The sequence below is a fragment of the Actinia tenebrosa genome, unplaced genomic scaffold (genome assembly GCF_029948245.1).
Source record: "Actinia tenebrosa isolate PJP-AT-01 unplaced genomic scaffold, QUT_ActTen_1.0 PGA_scaffold15__27_contigs__length_11533743, whole genome shotgun sequence".
In the NCBI taxonomy this organism is placed as follows: domain Eukaryota; kingdom Metazoa; phylum Cnidaria; class Anthozoa; order Actiniaria; family Actiniidae; genus Actinia; species Actinia tenebrosa.
The window spans coordinates 7,829,464-7,856,002 of record NW_028292575.1 but is presented as its reverse complement, the minus strand read 5'-3'; the positions used below and the strand labels follow the sequence as shown (position 1 = coordinate 7,856,002).

Genomic DNA, 26,539 nt, shown 5'->3' with positions numbered 1-26,539 from the left:
GTCTCTTTTAACACTCATTTAATAAGAAGTTAATTGATTAGAGTTATATTTCATAGTATAAATCCAAGGACGACAAAAAATAACGAAAAGGAAAAGCTGATAACAAAATTTCGTAAGTCCGATAAATTATTCGTGATTCAAGTTAGTACATCGCAGTTGCCGTAAAAATGCTTGTGCTCTTTCCTACTATTACGTTACCCTTGGAAATGGTTCATGCTGTGTGACTGAAAGAGCATAAAATTTAAAAAAACCTGCTGTCTCTCCATTTCTAAAGCAGGACATCATAGAAAAATACATGATTAAATAAACATTTGTTTGCCTTCTTTTAAGAAGCTTAAAAAACTAATGATGATGCAATATGACAATGCCATTATCATTAAAAATAAAAACATCTTATGTAACACATACTATCAATGTATTATGCACCAATGCAAAAGTACCCAAAAATATTTTGTAATACTTAGGAAGCTATTTGTTGGTGATTGCTCCTTTTGTACATATTCTGCTAATAATATGCATATTATCCTTATCATCATGAACACCCTCATCCATCATTATTGTCATCGTCGTCATCATCAGCATCATCATCCATCATCATCATTTTCATCACCAACACCATTATCATGCATCATACTCCATCATAAGCATCAACCTCCACCACCACTGCTAATAAGATAAGTTACCTCTCTTTTGACCCAGTGAACTCTCACAAGATGGGAGATTTGAGTCTTGTTGAGGGCTGCCTGCACTTGCATCTTCACAACTGGCCTTGTCATCGCCTGACAGAAAGGGCATGTCACTTTGAGTCCCAACTACAAGCTCTCCCTTCTTATCACTTGTTTCCTCTACCGCTTGGACTTTGTCATCCTCTTGGAAATGAGAAAGAAAAATGTTTTTGTTAAAATTTTTTGAGTGATTTGATCGTTTGAGTAGGAGAGTAAAACTGGCTTTGATACAAAAAAGTCTTTTCATGCACCTAAATCATTGTTTTCAAAGACAGCAAATAGATAGGCTATTTTCCACTTATCAGGTTTGAGGATGGTTGCAACAATTCTGAATGAAATTAAGTTCCCGTACAAAGAAGTTAGTAGTAGTTCAAACAGGAGAGTACCATGGCTCTTGGAAAGTATAGAGGCCTCACCTCATGATCAGTTTCATAACAATAACAAAGCACCTCTGGAACCAAGTTGACAGAAAAGATATGTGTTGCCTCAAGGGTTTCAAGATTGATTTGCATTTCAATATACAGAGACATAATTGGATTTTGGCTTGAGTTTTATCTTACTAAAACAATAAGATTTCAGGAAGATTTGAAGCAAAGGTTGGAAAGTTAGAACCAAACGACATGTCATTATTATATTTATAGTACACTCAGCAAAATTACTCGACTCTGATTGGTCGAGAGGAGTACAATTATAGTGTTAATAGGAGTACCGAATTAAGTCGCTATGGCAACAGGGCTAAAACAATGTCAAAACAATTATTTCCTATTATTTTGTACTTAAAAAACATATAAATAAAATTTTAAAGCCGTAAGAACTATTATTTTTAATGCATTTCAGTTGCGCGATGGACTGAAAATCGGCTGCCAAATAGACAAAGATGAGCTGCGTCACTTCGCATTTTTTACTGAAATTTTGTTGAGTGAACTATAAACAAAAAATGGCACAGTCTTCTCGTACAATTTGGAATTAATAGACACTCGTAATGTTTGAAAGTTCTTTAATTGCACTCGCCTAAAGGCTCGTGCAATTACAAAAACTTGTCCATTAATTTCCAAATTGTACTTGAGATCGTGCGATTTCCTATACAAATTATTACAGTTACATGATGATTATTTAAAAACTGTACAAAATAATGATATAATATAATATAATAAATAATAATAATATTTTACAAAGCATTAATTCCAAGAGTTCAACAATGCTTCACAATTTTTAATTAATACATTATATAGACATAGTAATAAAATACGATCATACTTCATTCAATGAATTCAAATAATCTACTAAAGTATTTTAAAATTAGCTAAGAATTTTTTAAATAAAACTTTATTGCTAATAATAATAAGACAAGCAATAATTATAAGCAATAATTACTACTAAGATAATTTCCAAATTTTGAATGAATTTAGCACCTATGCACAATTAGTACCTTCTTTCCCTTCCTCTTCTTGGCCTTTAGCAAGGTGTGTGTCTTGTATTGGCCTGCGTTTCTCGATATCTCCTGTTTCTTGAAGAGGTCTACCATCTGCTTCTACAGCAGAGGGTTGTGGACCCCCAGACAATGACATTTCTTGACCCTCACGGTCCTCTGCAGTGGGCAAATAAGGTCTAACATCTGTTTCTACAGAAGAGGGTTGCGAGTCTCCAACCCATGACGATTCTTGGGCTTCACTTTTCTCAGCAGATGGTGAATGATGCTGATTTCCACCTGCATTGACTGATGATGAGTTATGTTTGCTTGTTTCTTCCACTGGTTGCCTCTCTGGGCTGTGCTGATTCTCAGATGGTGAATGATGCTGATTTCCACCTGCAGTGGCTGATGATGTGTTAAGTTTGCTTGTTTCTTCCACCGGTTGCCTCTCTGCTGGGCTGTGCTGATCATCTTGTGGTGGCCTTGAAGGAGTGCTCTGTTGCTGTGGCCTTCTATGAACTTGATGGTTGTCTGACACCCCTGTGGTAGGAAAAATCAATTGGAAGTAATAATTATCACTTGGCATAGAATTGTAATCAGACTCCTGAGAACTGAAATTCACATTTTGTTAGCAGTGTGCTCCAAACTGAGCTGGACTCAGAATTGTTGCAGAGGGTCTAAAAACCTACTGATGATTGCATCATGACCCCAGCCATGCATTCCAGCAAGGGTTCTTAATTTTGACAGATAAACTGTGTATGTTACTAGCTGATGACTGTCAAATCCATAATTCAATTCATTCTTATTGGGAACATAGCTGAAGTCTTAACATCTTAACTTACCATCAGGGCAACATCCAACGTAGGTTTGATCACCAATGCAGAGCACACCTACTCTATCAATATATATATCTATAAATTAAAAATCAAAACAAATCCAATGCAATTTGATTTTTTTATAGACCAAATGGGAAACCAGCTCCTTTATAGTTATTGTAACTTGCTAGGATGCTCGACATATCAATTAAAGGATGAAGATCAGGATGGCATCATGCTGGTGATTATGATGGTGATGATGGTGGTGACCATGAGTGGTGATGATGATGGCGATGGTTGTGAGTGGTGAAGATGATCAATGATGATGTGAACATAGATGCCAATGATGATGGTGGTGATGATGATAATGAACATGATATTGATGCTGATTATGGTGATGATAATGGTGGTGGTGGTAATGCTGATAATGACCATGATGGTGATGCTGATTATGTTGATGATAATGGTGGTGGTGGTGATGCTGATAATGACCATGATGGTGATGCTGATTATGATGATATGGTGGTGGTGGTGATGCTGATAATGACCATGATGGTGATGCTGATTATGGTGATGATGATGATGGTGGTGGTCGGTGGTGGTGAAGATGGTAATGATCATGAAGGTGACCATGATAATTATTGATGGTATTATAGTACACTCAACAAAATTACTCGACTCTGATTGGTCGAGAGGAGTACAATTATAGCGTTAATTGTACTCCGTAGGAGTACCGAATTAAGTCGCTATGGAAACACGGCCAAAACTTGGAATGTAAAATTATTTTCTATCATTTTGTTCTTAAAAAACATATGAATAAAATTTTGAAACCGTAAGAACTAATCTTTTTTATGCATTTCAGTTGCGCGATGGACTGAACATCGGCCGCCATATAGACAAAGATGAATGGCGTCGCTTCGCATTTTTTACTGAAATTTTGTTGAGTGAACTATAAACAAAAAATCGCACGATCTTCTCATACGATTTAGAATTAATAGACACTCGTAATGTTTTGAAAGTTCTTTAATTGTACTCGCCTAAAGGCTCGTGCAATTACAAGAACTTTCAAAACATTACTCGTGTCTATTAATTTCCAAATTGTACTCGAGATCGTGCGATTTCCTTTACTAATCATGATATTTTTTTAGTTATAATAATTTAAAGCCAAACTAATGAAACATGACCCTTCTTATAAGATTGATGCTGTGGTTATGAAACAGTATCAATAACTATTAATACTAATTACTTTGATTACCAGACTGCTTTCTTGGCTGAGTTTCACCAGGGCCTGGGGAGGAGGGGCCATCAGCTGCAACTGCACGCTGTAATATTAATAAATAAAGTTTGAGATTCTGACCATCACATGCTAAAATCACTCACAATGAGCCATTTTTCTGGCGATGCAATACCTTTGTACAGCAATTAAACTGATGAATTAAATTTAATTAATAATAAATTAAAGAAGAAGATAATTATTCTAAGAAAACAGTTCTTTTAGTATCAACCTGACCAATAATTACTAAACTGATTATTACTAGGAGTAGGAGAGGGACCTTAACGTTTTTTAGTACTAAATAAAGGTGGTCACTAATTGTTAGGTGCACTCTAAGAATTGAAACTAAGAAACTTTCCCATTTCACCCTTTGACTACTAGAAGCTAAAAGGGTCCAACAGGGGCTCTTCCTGGAACATAATGAGGGTGTTTTTATTTCTTAATATCAAAATGAAAAAACATATGCTCAGTAGATATTGAAGCCTTATAACACACATCAAAGCAGTTGATAGAATCTGATTGGTTAATGATCCTAAAAAACAATAGCCCACATGCTTGAAAAATGAAATTTCCCAGAAATGTCCTAGGGGATGCGTAATTGAAAAGCAAAAATGTCTTTCCGCTGGCTACTTTTGGCCACTCTAGTAGTGAAAGGGTTAGTTTAGTAATAATAATATTTCCCCAAAGCAAATATATCTTGCAAATAGCTTTTTGGTTTCCCACAATAAGACAATAAATCTTGCCCCCCCCCCCCCCCCTGACCTCTTCCTACACATGCACCTGGCCATAAATGCCATTTGGGTACTGATAGACTTCTGCACAGGGATGACAGAGTTTGTTATCAGTCTTACTGTAAAATAATCAAGGTTTGGAATACATTTCCTCTGTTTCTTGAGACATGTTTTTCCCCTCCTCATTTTACACTGCAACCAACATTCATGCATAACCAATCTAAAACATAACTTACCCCTGTCAAGAATTCAATTGTTGATTTACTTCCAATAAGGCCCTTCTCAGACATATGACTGATAATTTTCTGTACAAAACCATTTAAAACAAAAATATTTTAAAACAAATACATGTTGAATGATTTTTCTACATCTTCTAATTCATGTAAGGAGTTTAATAATTGTAAAGTTATATCAAAGAACACTCCAACTTCCTGGCCTCTCAAAATAACCAGGATGTTAGCTTATCCCTACCCCACCCCCTTTCAGTCACACATGCATTGATCTGTAGTAACAGTTTTGTTAATGGGTATCAAAATATAAATAGATGGAACTTTTTTTGTTGAGGGAGTTTGGATGATGGATGAATGGTGTAAAATACAGCTTCAGCTGGCATATATGGCCCTCTTTCCACTCCTTGTTTTTTCCACAACTTTCATTTGCCCCATCTCAAGATAACCATCTCTGGGCTCTGGGTTCTCAGGTTTAATTTCTGGACTCTATCACATGTGAGTTAGTGTTGAGTCTAGACTCTCCCTTGATTCAAGGGTTTTCTTCAGGTCTTCTGGCTTTATCCCTCTGCAAAACTAAGGAACTGATTTCAAATCAGTGTGTGAGCTTGTCAGGGAGTTAGCAATGCCTTGATTTTGTTCAGCCCAGAAGTTGTTTAGGGGTGTCGATAAATTTTAAAGGTTGGCGAGTTATAGATGGAGTTTGCAAGAGGGAACAGTGCATTCAATTTGCTCACATTGCCATGAGCTGCAACAGATGAGAATCACTTTGTGCTAACATTATAGGAATTTGTGAAAACAAGTTTTTCCTGCTCAGGAACAATTTAAAAAGATTGGATTAAGTAAAATGGCTTTCAAACAATGAATTACCCCCCATCCTCTTGATGATTTCTTTTTCAGAAGATGAGAATTGCCAAACAGATAGAGTCCTGTACGAGCTCTGGACACTGCTACACATATTCTGTTGATGGAACTGAGGTATCCAATTTTGGCATTTGCTCCTTTTTGACTGCGAACCAATGATAACAAGATGATATCGTTTTCTTTCCCCTGAAATGCATTAGAAACAGCATGTCAAATATGAAATAACCCCTGCACTATTATCAAGAGGACAGACATCTTAAATCTATCAGCCTTAGGGATAGTTTTTTTTTTTATTGGAGGGGGGGGGGGGGTCAGCCTGAAAACAGGTGGTCTTGAAATAACTGACGGATGAGTTATCGAGGAGGGTACTTGAAATGACAACATGTATCAAATAAAAATTAAAGTAAAAAATTATACTGCAATATATTTGAAAATTAAATTGTTTTTACTAGATATTATTCCCATTTTTATTGAGGTTTATTGTCCCATTCAATTTTACTCTAGTTTTACAAATGTACTCTTGTAAGCTTTTCAAGGGAAGGGGGAGGGGTCAGGGGCAGCTGAGGGGGTAGGTGACCTAATATTTGTAATTTGCAACAAAACTTTAAAGAGTGCCCCAAAAAAACAAAGCACTTACTCTCCTATCAATTATTTATCTCCTCAAAAAACTGCTAGTTAATGTCTGAGGCTTTTGACATGATTATTGAATACTGTATATAAAGGATTTCAGATTAAACATGTGGACTCTTCACATGTGATTTGTGTCCTTCACGCGCACACTTTCATCATCATAATCTGATGAAGGCTATCATGTTATTGCCAAAACGTCACATTTTATCTTATCTACATAATCGATCCAAAATTCTTACATTCCAAAAAAAATTATAGATTCATTGAATAAATAAGAAAACATTTGTTAAATTTTGAAAATGATTGTGTAAGTACCTGGAATGAGTCGATGGCAGTTACTGTTAAATCTGTTAGCCTGTAAGCATCTTGCCTTTCTAACTTATTCTTTAGGCACTTGACCTGAAAACAGTGAAAAAATAATTATTATTGTTAATAATGCAGGGTTAGGGTATCTGCTTTTTATTCCATTGATACAACATTACGAAATTCTTTGTTTGAGTCTCATCAATATTTAACAATTATTTGCCGAAGGTGAAGTGATTATCGGTGGAATATCAACTGAGCTGTGAGGTAAATATTAGAACTAGCTGGTAAAGCACAATTTACATCATTGTAAAAGAAACTACACTAATTCACCACAAGTACAGCAGTGGTGCAGCTCAATGGGGTCGTACTGAAAGCATGTGTTATGGCACCTCTGGCAGCAGCTATACAGTCCATGTATGACCAGTTTAGATAGAAGATATTATGATTGCATGCAAATGAGACACAAATGAGACAACAAGCATTGAATAGACATGATTTGCCTCATTTGTATGATGTTTAACAATATCTCAGTGCAGGTTCAACTGTAATATTCAGCTATTAGCTGGTATGAATTAAGAAGATATTAATATTATTCTAAGAAAATTGTTCTCTCGTATTAATCCAATATTAATCAATCAAACCTATAATAATGTGAATAAAGGACGATGGATAAATAGAACACTATCATATAGATAGTACCAACCTGACCACGGTAGGAGCATAGTACAGTGATGTTGCTTGGTTCTACATTGTTATCACATACCAGGTACTTGGCCATTTTAACAATCTCATCAGCTTCATGTTCATTGTACATACTATGTGATCCAGATTGCTTCTTCTCTTCTCTTTTGTGGTCATAGAAGTACATTGATTTAGGCAAGCAGTCATGGACTTTATTCCTTTTCACAACCTGTATTTATATATTTAAATTTGGAAATCATTCTGTTTCTACTGACATTTTTCTTGGAATAAAATTCTACAAAATTTGCCATATGCATCATTGTTGGATGCTCTCTTAAACCTTATGAATCATCATGAAAGTTTCACTATTAAAAGTTATATATTTGCCATCTATGTACCTCATCTCTGGTCTTGTACTCCTCATAAATCCCCAGCTCTCTAACCAGTTGTGCTAAGTCATCTCTCATTCTTCCTTGCTGGTTCAGCTGGGCGTAATCAAGACCACCTTTGATAAGACGCTCAAACATTGAAATATGAAAGTCACACTTGCGGCAGAGTATATCATAGTGCACTTGTGGGCGTAGCTGCTGATGATCACCAATCATGACCAGATGTTGAACAGATGATGGGATCACTGCAACAAGCTGGGATTCCAGGATTTCTGCAGCCTCCTCAACGATTATTACTGAGGGTTTGATAGACTCTGATTGGAGAAAAATGTATCGTCATAAATTTTAAATCAATTTTCCTAATTATAGTTTCTAATTATACAGCTTCTCATTAATCCCATATAGGTAACTGTCCAATTATTTTCTTAATTGGACAGGTCTTGTTGATATGGGATTGATTAGGCAGCTATATAATCAATAGGTAATGGGATTTCATGCTCCCCAATCAAGAAATAATTAGACTCGAAAAATTCCTCTGACTGCCAAATTGGACTTGGCCTAGCTACGGCCTCATCCAATTTTGTCAGTCCTTGGAATTTTCCTCATCCAATTATTTCTTAATTGGACAGCATGGAGTCCTATTACATATACTAATAATATTATTAGGAAAGACATCATCTTGGTATGACTCAGAAAACATATGATGCAGTGGATGTCATAAACGTTAAGTATGATGAGGCGAAAAACCATTTTGAATGAACCATTTTGAAACCGGAATGAATGCAGGTAGCATTAATAATTATTGCAGTCAGTTGTGATTGGTTGAAACTATGTTATCAACTCAACACTATGTGACGTTTAGTTATGAAAATAACCCATTTTCAAATTTAAGTAGTCAAGAACTGTCACTTGAACACATAATTATTCATTACAGAATTGACAGTGTTAAACTGGAGTATTATTATTACCTAACCAGCTTGCTCTAATTGCTGCACCGCTGACTGTCATACCAATAACACTGTGCTCCTTTAAGATTTTGATTTGACGTTGGTCATCAACCTCTTTCTTTCTTTGCTGCTTCTAAAGATAAAAGATTAAAGAGATAAAGAATCCTGGCTAGTTACTATGTATCCACAGTTAACATGTATTCATAGTTACCATGCCTTTAACCATGGTTACTATGTAACCATAGTTACCATGCCAGTAACCATAGTTATTATGTAACCACAGCTACCATGTAACCATAGTTACAATGTACCTAATTAAAGTTACATGATATTTCAATAATTACCATCATGATATTGACAGATTATTATCATTATTATTATTATTATATATTTAATGTACATTATCTCATCTCCTGATGATATGAGCCAGCCCATACCAATCGGAACAAGTTACGTGATTGGATTAAGAAACAATAGATTGGTCATCCAAACAATAGCACTAAACCTAACCTTACAAAAGTGGTACTGTACTTAGGGAGGAATGAAAATCCAGCTTTCGAGCGGTACTGATTACTCGATGATATACCTGATTAAAGTCTTGAGTTAGCTGCGAAAATTCATTAGTAACTGTTTTGTATCTTTGTCGTTGTAGAGCATATACCATTTGGATTTTCTCACCATCTTTCAGCTTTTGAATATTACCAGCATTCAAGATTGCCTTCACATTCCCTAGTTCTACCATCAGATGATCAGAAAAATAGAAATGACTGTGTCAGTTTTTGCAAATTAAACAAATTGTAGCACCCAATCATTATCAAAATAGCCCACTTCCGAGATTTGCTTCGCTTAATGTCACGTCACACAAAGGTTTTAGAAAGAGGCTACGTGTGAAATTAAATTATTCCTTATTATTCTTGTCTTCTTTCACAATTCATCACTAAGCATTATGCACAAAGCCTTGCATTGAAACATTTGTGCATGACTGGCAAAGCATATTTCAGAAGTGGGCTATAATAGTTCTTGCCAAATAGCTTTGTTTCATCAGAGAATGGATCTCTGGTTGGTAAAGTTAAAAACAGCTTACATCACAGGAACTAGTGCTATAATTTACATAATCCTTAGTTTTATAAAGGTAAATATACCTCTTTACCTTGTGTGTAATGTTTTCCCATTTCAGACCATGTGTCACTCCCTAGAGTATCATTTCTTTGTTTAACGGAATATAATTATGAAATCAATATGAACACAATTCAATTCTACTGTAAGATGCTTATCACTTCTCTTTTCACTGCTACACACTGATCAAGACAACCGTGCCAACTGCGAAAAAGGGCAATATACTGCTGCCAATCAGAGAATAATAAAGGTACCCACCAATTTATTTGATTGACGGCAGTGTATTGCCCAATTCCCCTGTAGCAACTGTTGTTTTGATCAGCACATAGCAATGAAAAGAGTACTAATCTCAAAAGAATGAAACTCCCTGAGTGTAGGAAAACATTTACGTTCCAAGGTAAAGACTGAGGTATGTTAAAAAGATTAACCAAAAAGAACCAAAGAACCACTAGCAGAACCTAAAATTTAAACACATGGATTAATACCACTGACTGTGGATGCTATTGCTTACTCTCATCTGGTATTTCAGGTAACACAATCAATGGTGTTTCCTCTGGTAAGTGTGTTTCATTATCAGCACCTTCTTCTTCTTCACTAAGCTCATCATTATCATCAGCTCGTCGCTCTTTACGTTCTTCAGAAGGGAGGGATTGACGAGTATTACAGTTTTCATCCTTAGGTTCCTCTTCTTTTTGCTTTTCAGTGCTAAAAAACAATAATGGGGCTTAGCACCCTACCAATGATCTAACAACACCCTACAAATGATCTAACAACACCCTACAAATGATCTAACAACACCCTACCAATGACCTAACAATACCCTACCAATGTTCTAACAACACCATACCAGTGACCTAACAATACCTACCAATGACCAACAGCACCCTACCAATGACCTAACAACACCCTACCAATGACCTAACAATTCCCTACCAATGACCTAACAAAACCCTACCAATGACCTAACAACACCCTACAAATGATCTAACAACACCCTACCAATGACCTAACAACACCGTACCAGTGACCTAACAATACCTACCAATGACCTAACAATACCCTACCAATGACCTAACAGCACCCTACCAATGACCTAACAATACCCTACCAATGACCTAACAACACCCTACCAATGACCTAACAACACCCTACCAATGACCTAACAACACCCTACCAATGACCTAACAATACCCTACCAATGACCTAACAACACCCTACCAATGACCTAACAACACCCTACCAATGACCTAACAATACCCTACCAATGACCTAACAACACCCTACCAATGACCTAACAATACCCTACCAATGACCTAACAATACCCTACCAATGACCTAACAACACCCTACCAATGATCTAACAACACCCTACCAATGACCTAACAATACCCTACCAATGACCTAACAACACCCTACCAATGACCTAACAATACCCTACCAATGACCTAACAATACCCTACCAATGACCTAACAACACCCTACCAATGATCTAACAACACCCTACCAATGACCTAACAATACCCTACCAATGACCTAACAATTCCCTACCAATGACCTAACAATACCCTACCAATGACCTAACAACACCCTACCAATGACCTAACAACACCCTACCAATGACCTAACAACACCCTACCAATTACCTAACAACACCCTACCAATGACCTAACAATACCCTACCAATGACCTAACAACACCCTACCAATGACCTAACAACACCCTACCAATGACCTAACAATACCCTACCAATGACCTAACAACACCCTACCAATGACCTAACAATACCCTACCAATGACCTAACAACACCCTACCAATGACCTAACAACACCCTACTAATGACCTAACAATACCCTACCAATGACCTAACAACACCCTACCAATGACCTAACAATACCCAACCAATGATCTAACAACACCCTACCAATGACCTAACAACACCCTACCAATGACCTAACAATACCCTACCAATGACCAAACAATACCCTACCAATGATCTAACAACACCCCACCAATGACCTAACAACACCCTACCAATGACCTAACAACACCCTACCAACGACCTAACAATATCCTACCAATGACCTAACAATACCCTACCAATGACCTAACAATACCCTACCAACGACCTAACAATACCCTACCAATGACCTAACAACACCCTACCAATGACCTAACAATACCCTACCAATGACCTAACAATACCCTACCAATGACCTAACAATACCCTACCAATGACCTAACAATACCCTACCAATGACCTAACAATGCCCTACCAATGACCTAACAATACCCTACCAATGACCTAACAATACCCTAACAAAGACACTGATTTTGGGGTCATATTATAACTTAATAATTTAGATTACCATAAAAACACAAGAAACAAACCTTTCTTGTTTAATATACTGAAATCCATAATCTTCATCATCTACACAGCTCTGAAGACCTTTCTCTGTGACCTTGCCAGCAAACATTTCAAATTTCTTCTGATTTGGCAACCACTCTTTTAGAGGCTCTTTAATCATCTGGCAAAGCTCTGACAAATACCAAATACAGAATATTATAAACACAGCTTATTCACAATTACAAACATCAATTTTTTTCAATCTTAACTAATTCCTAGCTGCAACACATCATATTTGAGCTAAAAAGTTGAGTTTTGGGGAAGAAGGATTTTACTGCAGTTTTCAATATTCTATGAGCTCAGACATTTCAACGGCTTGTTGTAAAATTGTTTTTTGCTGCCGCCTGATTCAAGAAAAAAGACAGTTTATTTTTGATTGAAGGCAGTGAAAAACCAAATTTCAGCATACAGCTCACAGCTACTGAGGTTACAGAACATGAAATCAACTAATGACTTTGATTTTATTAAGTTTTGTCTCACTGGTATATCAAGATCTAACTTTTTACAATTTATGAAAGAGCATAATCTCTTGACTCTGATTGGCTGAGAGCTATGATCAATAAGAGGACAGACACATAGAATCAAATCACTCATGCACTGAGCCAGCTTGCACTAGAAACCATTTTTCTTTTAAACTTTTTCAATGCTTTTTGTTGTTTTGTTTTGTTTGCTTTTTTTTTTTTTTGATTTTTGACTTTGCTTTCGTAAAAAAAAAATTGTTGCATTTATATGGTGATTCCACTTTTGAACATTTAAAGACATCATCTAATAAGATCAATAAGGGCAGATCCTGGGAAAGGTAGTCTCCCCCACAGCCGCTTTCAGTGTCGTCACGCAACGCTTTCTCCCCTGAATAGCGGCTGCTTACCCAAGAACAACATTCCTTTCCTATGAATTAACCAATCACGGCTTAGTTATCGAAAATCAGGAACCATTCGCGCCATATGGAAAACAACTGGATGCGTCGTTAGAGGAATTCTTCGAGATAGCAGCTAAGAAATTTCGCATCAAACAGTTTAATGATCATCAGAAAGACACTATACGAAAGATTTTACAAGAAAAACAAAATTTCTTTGAAAATCTGCCTACTGGATATGGGAAATCGCTCAAAGGAATAAAATATTAGGCGTTCTTGAGCATAGCCCAGTAATTTCTTTCGAGACAATCTCGAGGACTTTTTGAATAACAGGAGTTCGAAGTTCTTGACATTTCATATAAACTGCTACCACAAGGTTGGCCATAAGATAACGCTCTAGCTAACGATTCGTGTTCACTTTTCACGACTTTTCTAACAGTGTGAACAAAACAAAACAAAACAACTTTCCTAACAGTATCAAATTTGAGCTAATCCTCGCAGTATACGCGAAGTAAATACCAGAACTGTGAGCGTTACCCAGAAGTTTACATGAATACTCGTGGAAGTCAACGGTGTGACAGTGTCAGATTTAAAAGTTATCTAGCCTTTTTGTGATTTTCTTTAGCTTTACACTGCATTCGTTGTTTAATTAAAATAAGTGATCTGCACAGCTCATCTTCTTCGTTTATCAAAAATACTGTCCGACTTTATATTCAAATTCAATCTCTTAAATCTTGAGTCGTCTTGTTTAAATTATGCTTTTAAAAAAAGTTTTCCAGTTTCTTTTTGCTTCTAATACTTTGGTACGAGCTCGATAGCAAGTACAAACTCGAATTCATTATCAGCCGATAAAACAATGTCAATAGCTAAACTTATAAAAATATAAATCTTTTCTTTCTTTATGAACAAAGAAAACACTTACTGTAGTTCCATCTCCAATAAGCGCATTAAACATTTAACAAGAACGAATTCAATTTTAATTTACAAAAGATTTTCTCTCATGAATGCTTACAAGTTGTCAAATTCGAAACGTTTTGATTGGTTCTTGAAACACAATGACACTTATCTGATTGGTTGAACACAAACAATAGGAAAGGAATGTTGTTCTCGGGTAAGCAGCCGCTACTCAGGGGAGAAAGCGTTGCGTGACAACACTGAAAGGGGCTGTGGGGGAGAATAGGGAAAGGGGACTTGACCAAATTTTGTGGATTAATATACTACAGAACTTGGAAAAAATATTTAAAAATTAGCTTTCCACCTCTAGGGGAGGGGGGCACCAGTCCCTTTACGCCTTCATGGACCCACCCTTGAAGAGGACAGTCAATTTAAATCTATGAGTGATTTGTTAAATATAAAGTATGCACATGCACCATACCATACCTTTAAAGTGCTTGACTCTGAAATTTTTGTCTTTCTGGATTTGTTGCATTCTTTCAGTGTAGTCATGTTTTGTACAGAGGTGCAGTAAGTGGTTATTGTCTGCTTCCTGGAAAGCAAGCATATGAAATATAACCCACTCCTTCCCTGTCCTTTGCTACAACCATGAAATTTCAACTTGCATAATCTCTTGTCTCCTAAACATACCTTAATGAAAACAGACACAGTAAACTTGTTGGAACATCGCAAGCTCTTCACACACTTCTCAATATCAGGTTTCATTGCTTCCAGTTGTAGTTTGAGTCTCTTTGATGACTGAAAGTACTCGTCCCAAGATAAATCTTTTAGTTTCTAAAAGTAAAGTTATTCCTGATGATTGATCTTTTAGAAGATTTAATCCCAATTTTTCATGTTGGGGTTTTAGGTGTAACCATGTATGTCTGGTATTGAATAACCAAAGGTGTTTTCCAGCAGGACTTACTAAAAGCCACCCAAACAAATTTTAAATCATATTCACAAATCTCATTTTTGATGCCAAACACAATATTTAATTCCCAACCCACTCACTCAGGGTGTGTGTGTGTGAGGGGGGGGGTGGGGTGGGGGGTGGTGGCGTACCAATCCCAGCTACTCTTGAGTGCCATGCAAATAAAGGATCGTTTTCCCAATGGAATACAGCATCTCCGACCAACAATTTGAACCTGTAAGATTTCTTTAGTTAGTAGTTATTGATTGTTTTCAGTAATCAGTTACTTCAATCAATATTACTTCATACTGCACTACAGAGCTCTCTCTCTCTCTACAGTTAGCTCGTGTGTATTTTTAAAAAAACACTCATCAGTCTCTAACCCCTCCATAACCATTATATTAATCCTATGTCAAGCTCAATGCACTGTCCATCATAAGAGTAATACAATAATATGTACTTATCAATGAATCCTTTAAATTAAATATAACTATATTTACCTCATTTATTCTGCACTGCTTTAGGTCCTCTGATGCATCATCACTGCCTCTTCCAACACGTACAAGCTTGTCTCGGAAATCAGGGATTTTTTCTGCACAGGTCTGCAGGAAGTTATCAAGTGCATGGTTTTTATATGTCACGACCTAAAATAGTAAAAGCAACAGGTAAGCATATTGATTTTCATTGTTATTCACTCGTTAATTATGACACACCAGACTGATGAAGTACTCAAGGAGGGGTAACTTCCTATATAGTTAAGCAGTGGTGGAGCGAGGGATGAGTATATGCAGAACAGATTTAGTTTTATTATGTCAAGTCATCATCAACCTACCAGTATAGGACCATTAGTCTTTGGTACCTCCATGGACAGCAGCAGTTGAAGAAGTGCTTCACCAACATAAGATTTACCAGTGCCTGGCGGTCCCTAAATTTAAGATCTCAGGTCAATTTACAGTATGTTGATAACTTTAATTTAATTTTTTTAAACATTTAAAACAATGTTTTCTCTTTTTATTATTGAGACAAACGACAATGTGCAAAGACCACACCCATCCAGGTGACAGATGTCATATAGGACCTGGCCCGTACTGCTCGGAACGAGTTACATGATTGGATTAAAAAACAATAGATTGGTCATCCAAACAATAGCACTAAACCTAACCTTACAAATTAAAGCGGTACTGTACTTAGAAAGCAATTAATGAAAATCCAGCTTTCAAGTGGTACTGGATTACTCTCACATAGGAGTGTTGCCCAGATTATAACAAATTAAAAACAAAGCTAGATATATATGTATAATAATATATCACAGCCACAGGTCCCCAACCAACACAAGCTGGATAATTTACCAGATTATTTTGTAATAGATGATGATTGTGCACTTTTACTGTACTAAACAAACCTGGATAAGAGTCACTTTATTGCGCAGAGCTTGTTCTACTGCATCTAACTGCTTTTCATCTAATTTTGGTTTACTCTGATCTTTATTTTCTCTCAGCTTTGTAAATTCCTTCATGAGTAACTCATAGCTGTAATCATCACCATCATGGGGTTCAATACACCCTGGGTCTGTGAAAATGATGCTCCAATCAGGAGGCTTCTTTAGATTCTTGAGATACTCTGGTGGATCAGTACACCTCTGTACTTGAACAAGCTGCTCTTTAAATGGCACAGTTTCTATAAGCAGTATATTCAATTAAATATTAATAACTATATAAACTAATTATGATTTTGAGACAACAAAAATCGAAATTAGTTTGTTTTGTATCGTGATTCTAAATAATTTAAGACATAAAAAAGGAAAAAACTGACCGACTTTTGGTGATTAAAAGTGAAAATCTCCTTACGAGCGCGCACTATGGCGTAAACAACAAGCGTAAAAATTTGCTGCGAGCGCGCTCAAGCTTTCCTTTTAGCCAATCAGAAACCTTAATTTCGAAACGACAATACCACAAAATATCGTCTTCTCAAAAATACAAGAAACTATTTAGTGAATCACGATATGATAAATTGCTTTGTAAAAGACAGTTTACTTTATGAGTGGTTAGCATATTTGTCATCTTGACGGCTATCCAAAATTCCTTCAATCTAGTGGGTGATGTCAAGAATTAGGTGCTGTCACCAGGAAATTAGCCAACCTCTTTAGATTTGATATTATTTAACAGTCTTAAACTGCAGTAGGGCACCCAATTATCCATAATGACGACTCTGGATCCACCCTTGAATCAATTGCTGTAGGCTAATATGTTTTATATTTCCCCGCAGTAATTTTGATCGAGCGAGATAACTGGCTAAAAATAATCATCTGCTCATGCTTTAATTACAATGCAATAAACAGTACATGATAGTTGACTGCTCAGGTACCAATATTGCACAATGTTGCACTTGTAAACATTATAGCTTGCTTCCCTTTCACTTGGTATGTTTTAAAGATTGCAAAAACAACCAAAGCAAAATTAAGAAAACAGAAAAATAATTTGAAAGACAAAATAATTATTAAACTCAGTTATCGCAAAATATCATAATTTGTTATACAGTACTGTTTCAAAAGCAAACCTTTGCCTCTGCCTTCAGCATCAGCAAAAAATGGCTTGTCCACCACACAGTAGCAAATCAAAACATTTTGCTCCACCTCAAATTTATTGCAATGAAACCCTCTTTCCACCTCACCTTTCTGTTGAAGTACTTCCAAGGGTGGACCATAAGCACGATAGTAAGTATTGCTCTCAGCCATGTAAGCTATTCATAAAAGACAAGGGGAACTTTTAAAACCAAAATAAATTATAAGACTAAAAATTAATCCTCAAGGACCAGTATTAAGCATACTACATTGATTTGAAGCTAATAATTACGACTCCAACTTGTCCACGATCCTCTTGGATCATGATTGGCCTATTCCTCTATTATCTGTACTTGTCATTCCATTTTTTTTCTTCTCAATATTCTCTACTCATCATCACAATAATCTTAATTTTACACAGGAATCCCAAAACTAACACAGGGATCCCAACACTACATAAGTTAGATATATGTACCTTTATCCTGCAGCTGTTGTAGCTTAGTAATAACTTCAGCTTCACTCAACTTGTTTCTTTCTGAGCACAGGCTGACCTGAACCTGGTTCCTACAAGGTAATATAGCATGATTAATAAAAAAGAAATGAATGACTTTATTTACACAAGCCAAGTTTGTGCAATATCATAAACCCTCTCATTCCTTCCCTCCCCCTGAATTGCCTGCTCAAAAAATAGCAAAAAAAAGAGAGAGAGGTGATATTATGTGACATCAAGATGATTTTCTATCAAGACATATTAATGTACCATTTGTTGCATTAAAAGTTGGCTTTGCTGAACAGCACCAGGGTGGCAAAGCAGATGGATGGCAAGATTGCTGTGAGTTTTAAAAGTTGTTCAAAAATCTGCAGCCTGCTGCAATAACATGTCATTAAAAATGTAACCTTGTGCCATGTTACAAGACAAGAAAATCAATATTGGGAATAGCCATTTAAATAAAATGTTATGCTAATACAATTAAACCCATGGGTTTCTAACTTTCGCCAATCAAAAACATAACTAACTCAAACAATTGGATCGATACATGACTGATGGAAGACAAAAACCCAGAAGATTCGAATTATAGTGCTCTTAGTTTTTTTGGGTTGCTTGACTATGATAATGGGTGTAATGCCTTAAGATCACGTACCATTCAAACCTGAAAAAATATGGCAATACATTAAATTATACAAAATTGACACATTGCCTGAGTTAGTCACTATTTAATATCAAATCAGCAGAAAAAAGCTGGTAACTAATGTTAGGTGACCATTGAACGCTCTCCAAATTGTTAAGAGTTAAACAAAATTCAAAAGCGATGGATCATTATTTTGGCACAGACTCGTACCTAGTCGCTTCTCTTGTGTTAAAAATCTCACGCTGTGGTTGATGAGAAGGATTTAGAGAGTTCGCGGTGCATCAAGGGAAAGATTAGTAAGTTAACTTTTTCTCTCTCCTTCCCAAAAGCCATCGTGTGCATTAAAAAGCATGAGTCACGACTGGATACGAGTCTGATTTTGGCAGCACTAATAGTTGAGTGAATTCGAAAGTAATAGTCACGGCATGGCATTGCAAAAAAAACTTACCGTTCCTCTGAGTCTCCACTAATGATTCCCCACACAGGACACTGGAAAGTTCCATCGAATGACAAACACAGAAGATTACCAAACATTAACCAGCTGCTGTTACTACATTAAAAAAAGTTGGTCTGGTCATGAGAAAGGTAGTAGAAGTGTAGAAGAGGGGATGATTGGTTATTATAATGATGATTTTGATGAAGAAGGTGTTGATAGTGTGGCGATTGTGATGACACTGGTGATCATGATAATAGTCAGTGGTGATGGTCAATTGTTAATGGGAAAAAAGATGATAATGGTGATGGTGAATTGTTAATGATTATGATCACCATGTAACAACAAGTGATGACAGTGGGGATGATGATGATAATGGTGATGGTGGAGATGATGATGATGATTACATTTCATGATAACAGTCTGAGTACACTTACTCTGGATCATTAGATTCATCAGTTTTCTCATTTTTGGATAATTCAAATACAAGAGCTAATCCTTCTTGTATTGATTGCTTGGTGTTGGGAAGAGCTTTAAGGAGACATACCCTGCAAGTAATTAAAAAAATATTATATAAATATATGTGATTATCGCAAAGCATACAAACAGAAAATATGATAGAAATTGTGAAGCTTTTGAAATATTAACTATTGTTGTGTCCTTATCAATCTTCATTTCATCATCATCATCTTTTCCATCATCATCTTCATCATCACTACCACCACCATCATCATCATCACCACCATCACCATTATATCATAATAATCATCATTACCATCATCTTCATCATCATCACCACCATCACCATATCATGATAATCATCATCCTCATTGCCATCATCACCACCACCAACATTATTATCCTCATCGTCGCCACTACCATCGCCATCATCATCAACATATCATCATCATCATAATCACCACCACCACCAACATCATCATCATTGCTGTTGTCACCACTATCACCATCATTAGTAACATATCATACCTGCACATCATGATCATCATTATCATCAAGATCACCACCAACATCATCATTATCACCACCATCATTGTCACCATCATAACCATCGCCACCACCCATCACCATCCCCACCACCATCACCATCATTACTGACAAATCATACCTGTACATCATGATATCTTTAGGATCAAGCTTTCCAGTCGCCAAGAAATGACCGATACCAAACTTTAACTTGTGGAAGCATTCTTCTCTCATCAGAGTATAGTAGGTCATGATGTACTCTTCTTCAGAATTGTAACTGTACTCTGTCGATGATTCTTTCTTGTCATCAGCTTTAACTTTGACACGTGGAAGGTCTTTCCATTGAGTGTCTGTCAAGACAAATATAATTTGAATTATTCATTCAGAGCTTGGAAATTAATTATGCACTTGTATTTCATTCTGGGATCTTCAGATTCCTGGACATTCCATATGATATGTTAATGGCAATTTGATAACCTGTCTTTCCCTTGATTCAAAGGCATTTCTCCAGTTTTTCATCCTTACCTAACAAATTACATTCCAATTTGATCAGTGAGTTAGCCATGCACTGACTTTGATCAATAATATTTTAACTATCTAGCTTATTTTAGCCAGAATATCAAATTTTGCCAAGATGCATAAAGTTTGCATTCATGGCATTGTCCATCCCTACTCCCTGCATGTACATTGATCTCAATAATAACTCCAGTGAAAAGACAGGGCTTAAAATAACAATGGTCATTCACTGGACAAATTAGTTTTAGCTTGCCCATACCTCGTTTCTCACTCAAAATTACTGGTTAAATTGACTGTTTAAGCAAAGATTTGACCAGACAAGTTCCAATTCTTGCAGGACATGGTCGGATGTGTGAGACAACCTTGTTTCGTAAAAGACCTGTTTGCATCATTTGAGGTTATCATTTCGAGACCCCAGAGGTGAGGCAAGTGCACTATCTCTACGCCGGCACCCTTAATTCCCTAATAATCATTAAATGAATATAACATAACATGCACACAAAAACAAACCTGTGGTGAGTAGTTCACTGGAAACAGGAATGATCGACTGTTGATTCCATTTGAGATGACTTGGATTATCCTTGACCCCAATGACATTCAATGCAAGGATTGATAACAATGTTTCCATAAACTCCATCCCATGGCCAGTACTTTCGATGTTCAACTTTTTTACAATTTCAATTGCTCTAACTCCACATTCTGGAAGATGTTTCAGTAGATTCTCAAGGAAGTTTTTAACCAGTTGCACATTTTCTCGTTGCCAAGTCTCATCTTTCACTAGTTTAGGTAATACATCAATAAAGAACTTGCTTCCCTTAAAACTGGTCCAAATGTTCCTGATTGTTCCTGCCATTGGAGATTTGTAGCTGATATCACTGACTTTTTGACACACTTCCAATATTTTCTTACACATTTCACCCTGTTCTTCTTCTTCTTTAACAGATACATTCAAGACATACTCCCAAACAGCCACTGATCTGAAAATTATAAGAAAAATTTATTAACCTGACACTTATAACTGAAATATATAATGTATTAACCATTAACTATTAGGCCAAACAAAAAAAATTAGTGTGTTTCCTTTTGCACGACTGATCCTAATTTTCATGTCGATTTTTGCCGACCTTAAGGTGGCTGCCTACTTTTGAACGTTCGAATTGAGCCCACGATGAGCGCGCACTCAAAAACCGCTGAAAAATCTACAAGATTTTATTGAAGAACCATACGCGTTTTGAGCTTCAACAGGGCAAAACCCTCACATTTTGCACGGGACTCTCTTTTTTTTAATAGCTCATTCGAAAAAACTCCTAAAAATCTAGGTTATATCAACATTTTAGAAAAAGTTTAAATCAGTAACACATGAAAAAATAGATTTTTGTAGGGATTTTTGTTCGACTGTATGAGATTTTTTAAGAGCACCGAAACTACAAAATATGACAAATCAATGTATCTCTTTGTCTTTTTGTCGAAAATATCAACGTATTATTGTAGAAGGATTGACTAGCCTTCATTCGTGCAATCATAGAGTCTGCAAATAACTATTATCTTATGAATCTTAATTTTTTTTCTAATCACTTCCGGTGGCGCAATTTTACTCCAAAAGCTCGTGCGTAGGCTTCCATTAAATGCTGATTATCTCAAAAACGAGCTCGGGACACCCTATTTTTCTTTCCAGATTTGGAATCAGCATTAAATTTCAATTCGGAAAATCGAAGTTTTAAAAAAAGCTTAAATCAATTTCCAAAAGTAGGCAGTCACCTTAATATCTTTTTCATTCCCAAATGCACCACAGGGTTCCCAGTAAGCTCATTTCCACTGTTGTATCATTAAAAAAAGTTTTAACCTACCGACCCCAATTATTTTTCTCATGCAACAGGAAACACACTTATTTTTTTGTTTGGCCTTAATTCATTAGGTGTCTATTAACTATGTCTGCAAAATAAGTGTCAGTAGAGTGTTGGTATAGTATCAGTAAGATGTCAGAAGGCTGTTGGTAGGTTGTGTCAGTAGGGTGTCAGTATAAAGCCAGTAGTGTGTTGGTAGGTTGCCAGTAGGGTGTTGGTAAGGTGTCAGTAGGGTGTTGGTAGGATATCAGTAGGATATTGTTAGTAGGGTGTTGTTAGTAGGGTTTTGGTAGGGTGTCAGTAGGGTGTTGGTAGGGTGTCAGTAGGACGTTGTTAGTAGGGTGTTGGTAGGGTGTCAGTAGGATGTTGTTAGTAGGGTGTTGGTAGGTTCCAGTAGGGTGTTGGTAGGGTGTCAGTAGGATGTTGTTAGTAGGGTGTTGGTAGGTTCCAGTAGGGTGTTGGTAGGGTGTCAGTAGGATGTTGTTAGTAGGGTGTTGGTAGGGTGTCAGTACATGTAGGGTGTTGGTAGGATATCAGTAGGATGTTGTTAGTAGGGTGTTGGTAGGGTGTCAGTAGGATGTTGTTAGTAGGGTGTTGGTAGGGTGTCAGTACATGTAGGGTGTTGGTAGGATATCAGTAGGATGTTGTTAGTAGGGTGTTGGTAAGGTGTCAGTAGGGTGTTGGTAGGGTGTCTGTAGGGTGTTGGTAGAGTATCAGTAGGATGTTGTCAGTAGGGTGTTGGTGTCAGTAAGTTGTAAGTAGGTTGTTGGAATACACCTCTAGTAGACCCTCATTGCAATCTAGCTACCTTAAAACACCTTCAAGCAATGTACATGCATCATTTGTTGCTTTGAGTTTATCTAGGTAATCGTTCACTTCATGTGGGTATACTTTGTAGCAGCTGTAAGAATTAAAAAAAACAATTAAAAATTTTTTATAAGTCATATTATCCTAACAAGGAATGCACTAAAACATCATGTACCTTGAGCAGACAGCACTTCACTGTCTACCCATGAAAGTGATCCTCTGCAGGGCTTACAGTGTGATTACTATAACCAGGGACACTTAGACAGCGAGAACCAATCAAATTGTATAATAAAAACAATACATTCCAACTTTGGGAAGTGGCGCCAATCAGAAAGCAGCAGAAAACAATAGCCTTTTGACATATCTTTTTATTCCCATAAAAAATGACAATGGCTATCTAGTTTTTTGGGACATAGTCCTGGTTATAGTACTGTTGCACTGTAAAATAATTATAAGTTGCTGGTCATGATGATCACAGGCAAAATTAGTTTTAGCTTTGTCATACCTCATTTTTGGATCAATGTTACTGGTCAATGACCGGCAAAGCAAAGATTTGACTGGACAAGATCCAGTTCTGGCCAGACATTATCTGATAACCGGCCATAAATTTAAGCCCTATTCCCTTTTGAAATCAACTCTGCTCTGCAGTGTTCCTTGTCTAACAGAAAAAGCCATAACCCTAGCTTACTGAACAAAATTAATGACTTTTTCCTCCATATCATGGCCTTATGACTGCTGTGGCCACTGACATTGATTACATGATTATTTTATTCATAGCTATGCCATTATTTACAGTGCAAAGTGCAAAAGTATGAGCACATTTTTCATGGAAATGGGTGACATGGGTGGAGTAGTAGCTAGCGCGTTTACCACTCGCCTCTCACTGCTATGGTCAGGGTTTGAGCCCCGGCAGACTGGAACATATATGTGAGTTGAGTTTGTTTGATTTGTAAATTCTCTCCCTTGCCAGAGGGGTTGTCTCCGGGATCTCCGGTTTCCTCCCTCTGTAAAAAGCAACATGTGAGTTGAGTAATGTACGTTGTAAATAATATAGAATTTCGTAGTAGTGAGTATAATGAGAAACTCATGGAACAGCCCTCTGGGGATTGGCGGTTGTAAAATATAAGTTTCTTTTCTTTCCTTAATGTATGCACATATTTCTATTTTATTACTGATAAAACTAAAGAACAAGGAAAAGTAAAATTTCAGTTCTTGGTCTCATGCTTGAGGTAAAAAACAGTGGCTCTTAAAATAACGTTTCTTTTGTCTAAAGAGCTCTCAAGCTTTGATGTTTGATAGTGTTTAGTAAAAAATAATGTAGCTTAAAAATAATATACTATACATTCAACATACTAAGATATATATTGGTAGTCTTTCATTTCATCATAACTATCCCAAATCGAAAGGGTCTTACCATTTCAATTCTGGATCCAAATCATTCTCCTTGTTTCGAGTCAATTTGGGGTTGACAACACTTATAACATCACCAGCTCTGACTTTAATTCCAAAACCTACAAACTCTCGATTAACTTTGACCAATAATTCCTCTGATCCATCCAAAGTGATTAAAGACACGTAGCTGGGAGATGTCCTGAGAACTACACCCTCAATTCTTGCTTTGTGAACGAAGTCATCCTCCTCATTTCTCTCAGAATCTTGGATAATCTTATATGCATCTTCAAGATTGTTGTCTACCAGTAAAGTAGATCTGCCATCAAGGAAGGTTTGGAAATCTTTAGCGAAGACGTCGAAATTTTTAGATTTTTCACTGGCATTAGGTTGAGCTGAAAATTCCTTTAGATATTGAAGCCTTAGTTTTGATTCTGGAGAAGATTTTTCGAGTTTAAGTGGCCGATTTTGATATTCTTCTTTGACAGAAAAAGCAAGTTTAAATTTTACATTTTCAAAGAGTGGTTTGAGTTTTTTAGCGAGAGGATCTACATGAAAAGGGTTACGGCAAACTTTGGATTCCCTAAGGATCGCCTTGATCGCCTGGAGCTCCATACTTAAAGCTAAACGTTAGATTTCCGTGTCGGTCAGAAAAACTCATCTTCAACCCAAGATTGTCTGGATGCGAACACCTCGACACAAGTCAAGCGCTTATTTGCCGAAGCGGGAGGTAGAGATCAAGACATTGTCCAGCCTTATTTATATTCCTTCGAGATAAGCTTAAAACAAATTCATAGTATTTTTGACACGTTACTACGCTTTTTTATGTTAAAGTTATTTTAAAATGTTAATTTAACGTCATATTATGTAAGTTTTTAGTGATTGTAAAAGCCATCCTTACCTCTACCCTCAAGGGTTTTTCTTTTGACTCTTCCAAGAATTTCGGCAAAATTCATTCTTTTTCCAGGAATGGTTGCTCCAAAAATAACAAGTTGCTACAAGTGGACGAGGCCGGAAGCCTTTGCAAAACTGAAATGAAATTATGTAATACATTGTAGCTCAAAGGAACACCGATTTTGGACTTTGATTCAAAATCCTTCAAGTTATGTCTTTAGAACATGCTTGTCTTTAGCCGCCAAATTTTGAAGATCGTTTAGCAGGTCAGATGAAAGGGACTTGGAACGACTTGGGAATTGGAATTTTTGGACTGGACTGGACTGGACGACTGAAAGCTGGTTTGTATAGCCAGTTTTCTATCCGTTTTGACCCTTTTGATTTAGTTCAAAAGAAATTTGAATCGATGCTTCTTTATGAAAAACTTGTCTAACAAAAAATCTTATGGTCAAGAGGAGGGTTTGGCTCATATTCCTAAGGCTGCCTTCATAATTGTTGGTGTCCACTAGTGACTCTCATAGAAACGATTTAAGAGAGTTCATAGAAAAAAACGCCAGCATTAATTTCAACAATATGAGCGCTGACAGTCGTTTTATTTTCTTAATCAATTCAAAATCAGCGTCTCTACAAAAAGCTATATCAGCATACATTCATCAATGTATGCTGATAAATGAAAATGAAATAAGAAAATTACCTAATACATAGTATATATATATATATACCTATCATATATTGGGAATCAAACACCCATGTACTCTTAGGT

General features: G+C 36.5%; 1 protein-coding gene across 2 annotated transcripts in view; it reads right to left on the bottom strand.

Annotated features, from left to right (window-relative positions):
- LOC116300220 (NFX1-type zinc finger-containing protein 1) overlaps positions 1-25,574 on the bottom strand; it is a 31,640-nt gene extending 6,066 nt beyond the window's left edge. The window contains exons 1-26 of one of the 2 annotated variants that reach the window (XM_031709043.2): positions 24,908-25,574; positions 23,495-23,587; positions 21,353-21,819; positions 20,469-20,676; positions 19,780-19,890; positions 19,358-19,459; positions 18,255-18,343; positions 17,890-17,958; positions 16,622-16,896; positions 16,052-16,144; positions 15,720-15,863; positions 14,961-15,104; positions 14,757-14,862; positions 12,505-12,652; positions 10,627-10,820; positions 9,586-9,734; positions 9,021-9,132; positions 8,062-8,366; positions 7,686-7,892; positions 6,992-7,075; positions 6,053-6,232; positions 5,192-5,260; positions 4,207-4,273; positions 2,979-3,047; positions 2,155-2,676; positions 684-869 (exon numbers count right to left, since the gene is read on the bottom strand). In XM_031709043.2, the coding sequence (XP_031564903.2) occupies positions 684-869; positions 2,155-2,676; positions 2,979-3,047; positions 4,207-4,273; positions 5,192-5,260; positions 6,053-6,232; positions 6,992-7,075; positions 7,686-7,892; positions 8,062-8,366; positions 9,021-9,132; positions 9,586-9,734; positions 10,627-10,820; positions 12,505-12,652; positions 14,757-14,862; positions 14,961-15,104; positions 15,720-15,863; positions 16,052-16,144; positions 16,622-16,896; positions 17,890-17,958; positions 18,255-18,343; positions 19,358-19,459; positions 19,780-19,890; positions 20,469-20,676; positions 21,353-21,819; positions 23,495-23,587; positions 24,908-25,497 (4,783 nt within the window). In that variant the 5' untranslated portion in view covers positions 25,498-25,574. Of the gene's footprint in view, positions 1-683; positions 870-2,154; positions 2,677-2,978; positions 3,048-4,206; positions 4,274-5,191; positions 5,261-6,052; positions 6,233-6,991; positions 7,076-7,685; positions 7,893-8,061; positions 8,367-9,020; positions 9,133-9,585; positions 9,735-10,626; positions 10,821-12,504; positions 12,653-14,756; positions 14,863-14,960; positions 15,105-15,719; positions 15,864-16,051; positions 16,145-16,621; positions 16,897-17,889; positions 17,959-18,254; positions 18,344-19,357; positions 19,460-19,779; positions 19,891-20,468; positions 20,677-21,352; positions 21,820-23,494; positions 23,588-23,668; positions 23,809-24,907 lie in introns of those variants that run through there. The other variant, XM_089030323.1, reaches the window with a different exon arrangement.
- Positions 25,575-26,539: the final 965 nt, after the last annotated feature.